This window comes from Nematolebias whitei, chromosome 21 (genome assembly GCF_014905685.2).
Source record: "Nematolebias whitei isolate Nwh7 chromosome 21, NemWhi1, whole genome shotgun sequence".
Classification (NCBI taxonomy): Eukaryota; Metazoa; Chordata; class Actinopteri; order Cyprinodontiformes; family Rivulidae; genus Nematolebias; species Nematolebias whitei.
The window spans coordinates 1,096,712-1,110,132 of record NC_056518.1 but is presented as its reverse complement, the minus strand read 5'-3'; the positions used below and the strand labels follow the sequence as shown (position 1 = coordinate 1,110,132).

The following is a 13,421-nucleotide window of genomic DNA, read 5'->3' as shown; positions in this document are numbered from 1 at the left end:
TTACAGAATCAAGTTTAACATCACACATTTACATTAATTTGGCAAGTTGAAAATTACAACATGGCTAATTTAGCAAGCTGTACAATTTGATTAACCATACGGCGATGGTTGAAAACCTTGCTTCACAACAGACATTTCTGAAAATATCTGGAATGATTTCTAGCAAAAGAAGAGTTTAAAGATAGAAATTGAAGTTTAAGTTGAGAGAAAGGATGGACGAGGGAAATGTTTGTGTCGGCATCAGAACGGCACCCTCCGGTGAGTTCCCAGCTTCTTCCCCAGTACACTTAGGTGGTATAAATCAACTCTTTTACCTGGAGGAGGTGATTCCACTGGTACGGAGTTCCATTTAACGCACCCTTTCAGCCTCTCCGTAGGAACAGCTGTGAATCGTCCGAAGTAGTGACGGTATTCCGTCCGACACAGGTTCACCTCTTAGTGGACTCACAAGAGGAGTGAGTCCGTCAGGAGTTCCACTCAGAGGTGGAAGATGTCATAATCCCACAAGACTCGGAAGAGCTCTGGATCATGTCGGGATTTTCCTGTTTTCCCAGCACTGGAGCTGCAACGACTGAAGCCGGAGCCTGAAGCGACTCTCCACCCGACACGACTGAAAACTGGTTTGAACTAGGAAGTACCGACATTTAAAGAGCTCTATTTCCGGTTCATTTGGGAGGTTCCTGATTGGTCAATATCGACCAGACAGGGGTGTGTTTTTGTGACGTAAGAGGTCACTAGGAGTCAGAAAAACAGAAAGTGTTTTGGAACAGATTGAAAATGTTTTTAGAGACAGAGAGAGGAATATTTAGGCGAGTTGGAGGAAAACAGGTGCCAGCCTCTATATTTACATCTGAGAGGATTTAAAACATGACAGTTCGTTCCAACAACTTGTTTTGCGTTTGACTCCAACCTTGGACCAACTTACACTTGCTCATTCAAAGACAGAAAATCAGAAAATGCATAATTACTCTGTAACAGACCTTAACATGATTTCTACTTTGCATGAGGATTAAAATCATTATTACTGTTTCACAGTTGAATTAAAAATGATTAGTTCACTGCAACATCTAAAAATGGTTTGAACTAAAACACTTTGATTATCAAACATTTGTAAAATAGTAATGATAATAGAAAAGAGAGTGTTCTTTCAATTGATCAGTGCAGGACACTTAAAAAGTCTTCTGGATGGACTTGATTTGTGTTTCTGGACTCAAATCAATGAAATACAGTTCTTGTTCCAGGCAGACCCTCAAGGCCAGATTTTGACCTGAGGCCTAGTTCATTACACATGATGACAACACATAGCACTTTATTATCATTTAAAAATAGAAACAAGCACCTCTCAAACCTTTGATGTACCAACAAGTATTTATTTTTCTTTTTTGTACTAAAAAATATGTCTTGTTTTCTCTAAATTATATATGATGTCAATAGTTCAACATTTAGACATTAGGAAGTAGTTTTAAGCAACTCCCGGGTGATAATTATCCTTTTTAAAAATATATCTGGTCAGCTGTTTATGAAAATAAAAATGATGTCATTTGTTGTTCATTTGAATTGCACAGATGTTTGTTGAGTGATAAACCAGCAGCAGAGTCCCGTCACTGCTCTGGGGGTTATCACGGTATATTACAATGTTTACGGTTTTCATTTGAACTGTACATTTACTTACAAGCCAAAACCTTATCAAGAGAAAGTTACATTAGCTAAAATAACTTTTAAAATATTGTTTTTAAATTAAATAAACTAAAATGATCAACTCCACTGGCCAGTGGTTGATAGATGAAATGCTTTAAATTTCAATCAGCACTACATCTTACCTGGTGCTCCCAGACCAGCTGTCCAGTGGAGTCTGGACTGAAGGCCACCACCTTCCAATCAGGAACAGACACTTTGATGATCAGGTCCAAATGTTGATTCTGCTGTTGCTTCCTGTCTGACTGCTCCCTTTCCTTTGGTTCATCAGCGATGACTTTCTGGTTTCCCTCTGAGCCGTCACTGTTCGCCATTTCTCCCTCCAGGAAGTTCAGTCCAGACTGCTTCTCTGGGATGAATTTTAACTCATAGCTCCCGACACTGAAGTTCCACCTTGAATCATTGGCAAAGAATAAGAGATCAGATGGAACAATATGAACATGCTGTCATGTCATTCAGGACATGACGAATCCCAAAAATAAATAAAAATAATAATAAAAATTAAATAAACAACTGGACGTTTATTCTGACATTCAAGACATTTCACTTCCCATTTAAAACTGGAGAGTGTGGAGGTCTGCACTCTCTTGAGCTGAGCAAGCACCCTGGATGGGAAGAAAAACACTTTGAACTTATTTAACTCATGAGAGCTCATCGTTCCTTTTTCAAACCATTGTTTTGATTATACTGAATATTTAATAGTTTCCTGACGGCTCCTGGTAGACAGACAGGGACAGATTGAAATGATTGAATCTGCACTGGTGAAAGTAACTAATGATATTCTCATGGCCTCAGACAATGGACTTGTGTCTCTACTGGTCCTGTTAGACCTCAGTGCTGCATTTGATACAGTTGATCACAATATTTTACTACAGAGGCTTGAATATGATGTTGGGATTACAGGAACAGCTCTAAAATGGTTTAAATCATATCTATCTGATAGAATCCAGTTTGTAAATATAAATAATAAATATTCTTCATACACCAAAGTTAGTCATGGAGTTCCTCAGGGTTCAGTGCTTGGATAAATATTATTTACCTTATACAGTATAAGCTTCAATTAGGTAAGGTTATTAAACAGCTTGGGATAAATTTTATATTGTTAGGCTGATGATACTTGGTTGCATTCAGACTGCAGGTTTACTTGTGGTTCCTAGAGTTTCCAAAAGTAGAATGTGAGGCAGATCTTTTAGTTATCAGGCTCCTCTCTTTTGGAACCAACTTCCAGTTTCTGTCCGTGAAGTGGACACATCGTCTACTTTTCAGATTAGGCTCAAGTCTTTCCTTTTTGATAAATCCTATAGTTAGGGTAAGCTTGGGTTTCCTGAGCTGTCCCTTAGCTCTGCTGCTATACATTTAGACTGTTGGAGGACAAATTAACCACATGTCCTCTCTCTGCTGCTGCCCTTTCTTCCTCTACCTGTTTGTATTTGTAATTATTTAAGAATCTGTTGGACTCCTGGCAGGGACCAACGCAGACATGTTCCTGTTTTTAGTTTTCTACATTCGCCTTAGAATCTAGCTGTTTTTTGTTTTTTTTTACCTTTTTCTTTTAGCCATCCTATTTGTAAAAAAAAAAAAAAAAACCTGCAGTATGACTTTTTATAACTGTTTTGTTGTTGCTGTTGTCCTTTGTTGTCATCATTCTTTGTTAAATCAGGTCTCTCTTGTAAATGAGTCCTCGAGGCTCAATGGGATTTACCGTGTAAATAAAGGTTGAATGAATGAAAATTTCTATCTTAATGTGTGTTTTTTGTCTCCTCCTATAGAAACTACATCTGGACCCGTCTGTCATTCTGTGTCTGTCTCTCCTTCCTGTCCTGTCAAACACAGCTGGTTGAAGCAGATGGCCGCTCGTCCTGAGCCTGGTTCTGCTGGAGGTTTCTTCCTATTCAAAGCAGTTTTTCTTTCCACTGTCTCCTTTGTGCTTGCTCAGGATGGGAGACTGTGAAGAAGTGAAGATTCAACATGTCTGCTTCTTCCTTAGATAGAGAACTTTACTAATTATTTTTTCTATGTATGTGAATGTTTCTGTTCAGTGTCCTGAGATGACTTCTGTTGTGATTTGGTGCTATATAAATAAATTGAATTGAATAAAACTCACTTCTCCATTCCTGACCGAGGCCTGATGGCTCGAACAGTCTTCTGAGTCCTCTGCAGCAGAAGCATATCCTCAGCCTCCATGTCTTCCTCCCCCCAATGACTGCAGCCCCCTGCAGAGCAGATGTATCGAATCTGGGACAAACAGTAAAAAGGAGCCCTTTATTGTCCCGACACACTTCAGAAAAATGACCGTGGGGCAAGTTTAAAAGCATATCATTTGACATCGTTTCACAGACCTTGCCACTGTAGACCCCCAGGCCGTATGTGGTGAGGGATTTACCCCCGACCAGAACTGTGTCCTCTCCAATACGGTAGGATGATTCCAGCAGGGATTCAACACTAAAAGGCACTGCCTCCATACTTTCCCTGTCCCGGTTCCACTGAAACAAGGCACCATCCAGTGACGGTATGACCATCTTACTGCCAAACATCTGGATAAGACAAACACAGGCTGGGTTAGTTTCCTGCTGCCAAACTAGTTTGTATGAACTGAAAACACAAAAAAATATGAAAAACAAGAATTTGTTGCTGAAAACGGACACAAAGCAAAACAAACAGTTCACAATGCAAATATTTCAGTTTCATTTGTTTTTCACATACATTCATTTTGAAAGAACAAATCTTCCTGAATTTTTGTAGGTTTTTTATTGTACATACAAATGCCTCAATGCAAAAACGGTCACCAACACAGAAAATAGTATCAGACACATATCTGCCTACAAAGCAGCCACTTCAGCCCCCACACTTGGACTCAACTCAAAAACTTACTGTTAGACCATTACACAACCAAAAGATGAGGTCATTAATCTGGATCTTTAGAAAACTGTTCAAGCCTGAAGCAGAAGCACGGTGGCTCGCGGTGGAGATAGTGCTGGGAGGAAAGTTGTTTCCTAACCATGTTCGACCTAACTGGGGCTGGAAGGTTCATATTTAAAATCTAATCATTACTGAGAAGTTTGAAAAGTTATGTTGCTTAAAATACACATTGCTGCTGTGAGACTGTATTAATTCAAATTCAATTCAATTCAAAAATACTTTATTAATCCCAGGGGAAATTATTTGTTGTTGTAACTCGTTATCCTCATTTCATTAAGAGATGTTATAGATGCTGATGCTGTAGACAGGAAGGATCTCTTGTAAAGGTCCATCCCACAGTGGATCCTAAGAAACTGGCTGCAGATACTGTCCGATCCGTCCACCCAGACTCGGCTGGCCTCTCGGTTCCCCCGGTCTGTAGGACCGCCCAAATGCTGGGCAGAACTCCTCCCAGAGCGATGGCCACTCCTCCCAGCAGACTGCCGAGCTCCTCGTCGCTGTGGACAACCAACTGTAGGTGCTGAGGGATGAGCCTGTCCTTCCGCTGTCATGAGCCGTGTTTCCTGCTAGTTCCAGGATCTCAGTGGTCAGGCACTCGAGCACAGCTGGCAGGTAGATGAGAATGCATCCACAGAACATCCTTTTCAACTCATTTGAGATTTGGGGCTGTAGTTGAGATATTATTTGAGCTTTTGAGATGTTAATCAGCTGCTCCTGGTTGTAGAAAACTGCCTTGTTGCCATGGTTACGCTTCATGACAAATGTCCAAAACTAAAAAAGTTTCAGTAAAAATCCTTCCAGCTGCACAGCATCAGACATCTACACCTCCAGATGCAGGAAGAGGGCCACCTGCATCATGAAGGACCACACTCACCCAGCACACACACTTTTTGCCCCACTCCCCTCAGGAAGGAGGTTGAGGAGCATTAAGTGTAGAACCACTAGACTGAGGAACAGCTTCTACCCTGAGGCTGTTAGACTCATGAATCTCTAACTAGAATAATCACTGTGAAAAATCACATCATGTTGCTGCTGATCTGTTTAATGTTGCTGCTGATCTGTTTCATGTTGCTGCTGATCTGTTTAATGTTGCTGCTGATCTGTTTCATGTTGCTGTGTTCATGCGTGCACATCTGCTCACAGACTCATGTTCATGTTTGTGCTGATGTTCAATGTTTTATGTTATGAGTGCTTGGTGTATATTTAGTTGATATTTTTCTTAGTTCATATTTTAGATGTTATTACTGTTTTTCTTATACATTTTATTGTTGGATGTAACTGGGACCCTGTGTACATAATTTCGCTCCACCACATGCACCACATGAGGTGCGAATGACAATAAAGAAACTCTGACTCTGACATTTTCAACATGTGCCAGGCACGGATGGTGCAGACCGACGTATTTTTCCATCCACACTGCCACCAAGGACCTGAACAAACCCAAACAGAATGTAGAAAGGCTTTTGTCCTATCCTTGAAGAGGGACAGAGCACAGACTGAAGATCTGTGTCATGTCTCAACATAAAATGATCTTAGTCATAAACTCTTGAGCTGAACAGCAGCAGGTTGTTTCATTATTTGCCATTCCATTTACTGCTATGTATTTTTTATCTTGTATTTATTTTTTATGTATGCTCTACGTGCCCCCCTCGGTATAAATAAAGCTTTTTTTTTTTAATTGAATTGAATTAATTTAATTTGATTCATGAAGTAATTTGTACATTAGCAGAGAAAGTGTCAAGGTTAAACATTGACTCTGACGTTTGAGAAAAACTTTCAGATTTTCTGTTCTTCACAGCAGCCCTGTTTAGTCACTTTAATCCAACTCTAGCTCGTTTTCCTAGAAAGTCCGGTTCCTTTAGGGAGGTGTGAACGCACCATCGAACTCTGTCACGGAACAAAAAGACGAACTCTGGCTCGGGCTAAAACCTAGGTCTGGGTCCGGTAGAAGAGAACTCCAGCACGGTTCCAGTACAGTGTGAATGTAAACAGACCGGACACGCTCCACAGGACAAACAAACATGCATTTCTCTTATATGGAGCCGTCAGCTGAATTGTGTGAAGAACAATATTCTCCATGGTCTTCTGTCTCATCTTCTGCTCATGCTGAGTCCATTGTTGAAAAATGACAACATATAACTCCTAAAACTGCTAAAACATGATGCCACTTCATTTTATTTTTATTTCCAGAAGAAGAAGAAGACGTGTCTTCAGAGGTTTTGTGTTGTTTCTTTCAGTGGTTCTTGGTGCAGCGCCCCCACAGGCGAGCGGGGGAACAGGTTGGTTCAACAGGTTGCTTCAACAGGTTGACTCGACAGGTTGGTTCAACTGGTTGGTTCAACAGGTTGGTTCAACAGGTTGGTTCAACAGGTTGCTTCAACAGGTTGACTCGACAGGTTGGTTCAACAGGCTGGTTCAACAGGCTGGTTCAACAGGTTGACTCGACAGGTTGGTTCAACAGGTTGGTTCAACAGGTTGCTTCAACAGGTTGCTTCAACAGGTTGGTTCAACAGGTTGGTTCAACAGGTTGGTTCAACAGGTTGGTTCAACAGGTTGGTTCAGCAGGTTGGTTCAACAGGTTGGTTCAACAGGTTGGTTCAGCAGGTTGGTTCAACAGGTTGCTTCAACAGGTTGACTCGACAGGTTGGTTCAACAGGCTGGTTCAACAGGTTGACTCGACAGGTTGGTTCGACAGGTTGGTTCAACAGGTTGGTTCAACAGGTTGCTTCAACAGGTTGCTTCAACAGGTTGCTTCAACAGGTTGCTTCAACAGGTTGGTTCAACAGGTTGGTTCAACAGGTTGGTTCAGCAGGTTGGTTCAACAAGTTGGTTCAACAGGTTGCTTCAGCTGGTTGGTTCAACAGGTTGGTTCAACAGGTTGGTTCAGCGGGTTGCTTCAACGGGTCAGTTCAGCAGGTCGGTTCAGCAGGTTGGTTCAACAGGTTGGTTCAACAGGTCGGTTCAACAGGTTGGTTCAACAGGTTGGTTCAGCAGGTTGGTTCAACAGGTTGGTTCAACAGGTTGGTTCAACAGGTGGCTTCAACAGGTTGCTTCAACAGGTTGGCTCAACAGGTCGGTTCAACAGGTTGGTTCAACAGGTTGCTTCAACAGGTTGGCTCGACTGCACAGTGCAGTGTGAATGCAAACGCACCAGCTCAAATGTAACAAAAGGTCATGAATATTGGTCCCGAACTGAATGAGTCTACCGGACTATCTGGTGTGAAAACGACCTGAAACTAGCAGCCGCGTGTGTAATGACTGTCTTTACGTTCCAATAATTATTCCTGCTGCTTTTTATAAATGATGCATCAGGGTGAGCAGAGATTTCTTTATTTTTAGTTGTTGGATTCATATTGTTTTAACAGAAAATTGTCAGACGGTGCATGAAATCCACTTTTTCTTGTGAACATGCTCAAAAACTAACGTCTAAATTAAAGTAACATCAAAATAACATGGTAGTACACCTCTCAGTGAAGTGTGAAGTTTTACGACGCGGAGCAGGACAAGGCTCAGCTGATGGCGGCAGAGGTCTGATCAAACGGTAAAACAAACCGACAACAGTTTTATTTGAAACGATCGCTCGTCCCGTTACCACCAATCAATCATCTGTCAGGGTGTCGCCATCAGTCAACTTCCTCTGCTGCTCATTCCTTCACTGCATGCCAGCAGATGTGCACAAGTGTGCACATCTCAGAGTGAGCTTATGTACTTTGAAGTGATGACATCATCTCTGGTCCGAAGCATTACCTCACCTCTCTCATCACCCCTCCCTCCAAATCACACACTTCATCCTTGTGGTCCAGCCCACCTAGCATGACTCATTCCACTGTGGAACCAACTTCTGACAGCGCCCCCCCCCCCCCCCCCCCCCCATGTGATGGCTTGTTTTCTGCAGACCGTGCAGTCTGTCCTCAGTGTGCAGACGCAGCAGGTGACTGGCTGCCTCAGGCACCCAGCAAGCACCAATAGAACTGCTGCTAAGCTCATCTCCATGCAGGGGGGGGGGGGCAGAGCCAGTGACAGAGCTGCCCCTCCTCACTTTGAGCAGACAGGTATCCAAGGTTACTGAGGCCAGAGGCTAAAGCAGGATTAAAACTTACATCAAAGACCTGGATGAAACACACAAGACGCACGGCCGCCGCCTTTCACGCCGGAGTCAAACAATTACATCATCTTGTGATGACAAACAGAGATGAAGCCATTTTGATAAGTTTGGAAACAACCTCATCCATTACTGCAAGGCTCAGATACGTGTTGTCAATAACTATCAGCAACTACCACATCAAATGTCTTTACAAGTGACTGAAGTGTAGCTCATGTTGTGCTGCCTGTGGCATCTTCAACTGAACTTGTAGACATTTCTCCAATGATTCCTTTCACCAGCGTGAGACTCACTTTGAATGTGATCCAGTCTACAAGTAAAGTTGTTATCAACAACCCCAGCAGCTGCAAAAGGTTATTATTATTATTATTATTATTATTATTATTATTATTATTATTATTATCTGGTATTATCTTGTATTAAAGGGGTTTCCAGCACCATCAGCTGAAACTCCTCATCAAGTTCATAAAATTCATTTCAGTGGACATGATCTCGTACACAGTGTGAGCCAGGCCGCCTTGAACAAACACACTCCAACATGGCAGCAGCAGCACCATTAAAGCAGTCTATGGAGCCACATGGATCCTTTCCCCTGAGGCAGTCCTCTCACACAGAGCAAGCCCACGTCAAAGACTGCAAACACGTCTCACGCGTGCATGTGATGCTCTGGTCTCGCTCTGAGCGTCTCTTCGTTTTCTGAATGTCGGGCTAGGCTTTTACTCTGCTCGTTTATGTCAACCACTGCAGTGAACAAAGAAGCTTCTCCTCCAGGCGAAGCAGCTACTGGGATTCATGCCTGGGTAAAAAGGATGTGTGTGGTGCCCTTCAACGTGTCTGCATCCATCCAACAGGCCACGTGTCTTTAAAAGTCTCTGTTGGTTTCAAATGCACAGAGTTCAAGCTCTGGTCTTACAGTCTACAAACTGTAAAATAAGACCAGGAAAGACTTGATGTTGTAGATTTAAAGGAGAGCAGCTCGTTATTCGATCTATCCAGAACTATAACCATGTCCCCTGTTCAGTAACCTTTGTTGTCCGTGTGGAAACGTGTCACTTCTCTGTGGAGTTTCCTCTAAATGTGCTGTTTGCTGCATTTGTTTGGAAGTCTAAATGGAAAGTGGAAAGGCTAGCCAAGAGACCCTAGCACACTGAGACAAGGTTGATACACGTCTGATGGACTCGCGGTTTCAAACGAGGTCTAGGGCTGTCACTGACCGAAACACCTGGCTCACAACAAGCCGCAGTGTTCTCATCCAGTTTAAAACTCTAACATTTTGCACACATGCTGGCACAATACATCACAATGGTTTAACATTTTGTTCAGAAGATGTGAAACCATAGTCAGGAGGTCAACAACAGAGACTGGAAACAATGTGGTCAGCTATTTAATGATGGGTTGTAGTGTTTGTGTTTCCAGGGGAGTGTTTTTCTAGACTAGGAATGCAAGTAGACCTAAAGTCTTTGGTGCGAGATGTTTAAGTTGTACTGTATAAGAAGAAAGTTTTTACTTTCATTGTCTCAGATTGCAGAGTGCTGGATCCTGGCAAGTGGAGGGAGTAATGTTATCTACCACACAAGCACACAATAGAGGAGCCAGGGGGTGACCAGTGGTGGCCTTGGCCATCATAGATTAATTTTTGGCCACCCCATCAGCCACCTCAATCATCTCAGGAAACTGTACTTTTAGACTTAAAAACTAGAAAGCACAGTTTCCTGAGATGAAAGGAGTCTGCTGGGTTTTGACGTGGCAGCCCAACTTTCAAAAGCAATCTTTCTCACGTCTACACAGTCACACACTCAGATCGGTCCATCATCAATCATGACCACAACACTTAGGGACAGGGTTTATTACCAGTGCCCCCTCTTTGCTCTGTGATGGGGGACAAAAAGGCCTTGATCAGACCCCCACTCTAATACTTGCAATTGGTTCAGAACATCCCTTAATTTAATACACCTGTTTTGAAATCAGCATTGTGTAATCACCCAAGTGGCAATCCTGTGGAGTTACTCACACAATTCTAATAAAGTCTAATTACCTAAAGACGCTAATGAGAGAAATAATGGAGCTTCAAATAACTTCACAGAACTCCATGTCAGTGCAAAGACCAAGGACTTTAACTTTAAACTTCCCTCAGTAAAACATGTGAGTGGCTCGAAGCTTCACTGTGAACATCAAATCAACAGTGTTTCCAAATGGATGATCCCGTCAGTCCTGATGTAACACAAACCTTAAACTAAAGTCACCAAGCAGTGCAGCACAAGGATTATTTAGGTTTGGATTTAAGTGAGAAACCTCTGGATGATCGCTCTGCAGCTTGTGTGGAGACACTTTCCATCCATTCCAGCGTACTGATCAACCTCTCTGTGGTCCGAGTGAACACATCCATGTATTTTCAGGGTTCCCATCTAGATCTAGTGCTGTTAGTGTGATCACTGCTCAGGATAGAGAGCTCCTGGTCTGAAGGAGGATCTTGTTGCAGTAAACAAAAATGAGTTTTTCATATCATTTGCCTGTTTTCTGAAATGTTCCACAACTTTGGCAGCTCTCCATTTTAAACAACTAAGCGTGAAACAGAAACAGGTTTTGTTCTACCTCAGGTTTGCTGAGGCTGGAGGACACCAAGCACCCCGAGCCAACCTCCAGGTCCCACTGCTTCCTGCCCTGGTTGTGAGGATCCAGAGCCGAGATCCGCCCATCCAGAGTACTGATGATCACAAGAGACCTGGAAGCAAAGCACAAGGACTTAAAGCACACTGCACAGATTACAGTGCTCGTTTCTAAAAGAGTCGTTACAGCTTAAAGACACTGAAGCGTGAGAACCATGAGGCTGCTGCTGTTTGCACGCCAGTTGAACAGAGGGTCATACGGCTTGGCTCCTTGGGATAAAAGACACTAAAATATGAAAGAACTTCACTCCAGAAATGTAAGACGTGAAATAAATCCCAGTTAATAAGATTTAATGCATCAACTGGAATTGTAAACATGACTGGAAGAAAAAAAAACAAAGAAATTGGACAAATAGTTTGAACATCGACACCATCTTCATCCCCTCAGTGCACGTTTATGAAACTAAAGCTTACATATAGGTTTAATAAGATTAATATAAATATTAAATAATAGGCAGCAGTGTGGTGGATTAAATTTTAATCTGTATCCTGCATCAGCATTTCAACAAATGCTGTTAGCAGCTGTGGTGGCCATCTTGAATTGGGTTGCCTCGAAATATTAATTAGCTGTACGGTCAATGATTACTTGCTGGGAATAAAAAACGATTGGTGGTTCGTGTGATATTTTGCTAATGCTGCAGAAAAATGAACACACGTGCGCACACTGAATGAATCCTTTAATCCGTTGGTTTATTCAGATGCACAGCTGAGAGATGGTGAGTAACAAAAACTGTAATTGGAGAAAATTAGACACGGGGTTGAAGGTATTTATTTTGCATAATGAGAGGAAGGTTTCTAACCAAATGATCAGAAGTCCAGTTGAAGCCACAGATGTGCTCACTCGTTATCCAGATGAAGGCTTCACTAGTGAAAATGATCCTAATGGTTCCAGTGGTGTTTGTGTGCCCACACAGGAACATCTGCCAGCAGCACTTATTTCTACCTCTCTTTCGTTAGTAGTCGGACCCAAATGAATTGAGACATGAAGCTTCATCTTGGTTTCTGCTGTGTGGCTCTTTAATCCACTCCAGAGCTTCGCCTGCGGCCCCATTCTGACTATTGATCTGGATCTGTCCAGGGACGACGCTGTCAGCACCAGTGAGTAACCAGGAGCAGCGAGGGCTCCACCTTTTCATAAGCAAGACTAAAAACATGCTTCTGTTGGCTTTAGGACGCACGTGCACATGTTGCAGAGCACAGGTCACATCCAGCACAAGATCCCTCTGCTCATGGGAGCTGTGGGATGATGACTGACAGATCATCAACCTGATGACTTTAACACGAATTCTGATTTAACTCAGCTGTGACCCTACTGTAGGTGAGCTGCACGTAACATGATCACTTCATCCTCGTACAAAACGTCAGCAGGAATAAAATCAAACTTACACTGTTTGGACAAACTTGTCTGCAAACTAGGGCTGCAACAACGAATCGATAAAATCGATAAAAATCTATAAAAGCATTGGCAACAAATTTCATTATCGATTCGTTGCATCGCGCGATTATGCGTCTTTCACGGCGCTGCGGAGACGTTTCGTTTTGTTCACCTGCAGTTCATTGTCAATGCTGACTGACTGAATAAAGTTTGAAAAAAAAAAAACTGCAGCGCGAGTTGAACAGAGCGAGGAGGGAGGAGGAAGCAGAGCAGAGTGTTTTCAAAGCAAATTAAGTAAATTTTACAAATGACCGACGCAGAGAAAACTGTTTGACCCAAGTCCTCCAAAGTGTGGGAGAACTTCACAAAGATAAAAACTGAGAAACATGCAGCTTTGAAAATTGACGATACGACACGAGAGAACCACGGAGATGAAACGTAAACATGTCGGAGTCACGAGGAGGAGGAAGGAGCTGCAGCTGATACAACTCTTCATGTGTTGCAGGTGAGTCTCTACAATTTAACACTTTGTTCTGTTTCAAGAGAGAAAACGTAACGTCAGTCTCTCTGGAGCTGCTGCTGCTTGTTTGTTTGTTTGTTTGTTTATCTGATTAATGACGGTGATAGAGAACGTGTGTTACTTTTTATTTAATTTAATTGGTAC

General features: G+C 42.4%; 1 protein-coding gene across 1 annotated transcript; it reads right to left on the bottom strand.

The window, feature by feature from the left end:
• Positions 1-1,537: 1,537 nt before the first annotated feature.
• LOC119427619 (eukaryotic translation initiation factor 2-alpha kinase 3) lies at positions 1,538-12,568 on the bottom strand. The gene is made up of 6 exons (XM_037695254.1): positions 12,561-12,568; positions 11,309-11,438; positions 4,035-4,229; positions 3,800-3,930; positions 1,821-2,088; positions 1,538-1,609 (listed from the first exon to the last, which is right to left on the bottom strand). Exons 1-6 carry the CDS (start codon positions 12,566-12,568, stop codon positions 1,538-1,540), a joined length of 804 nt encoding a protein of 267 aa, XP_037551182.1.
• Positions 12,569-13,421: the final 853 nt, after the last annotated feature.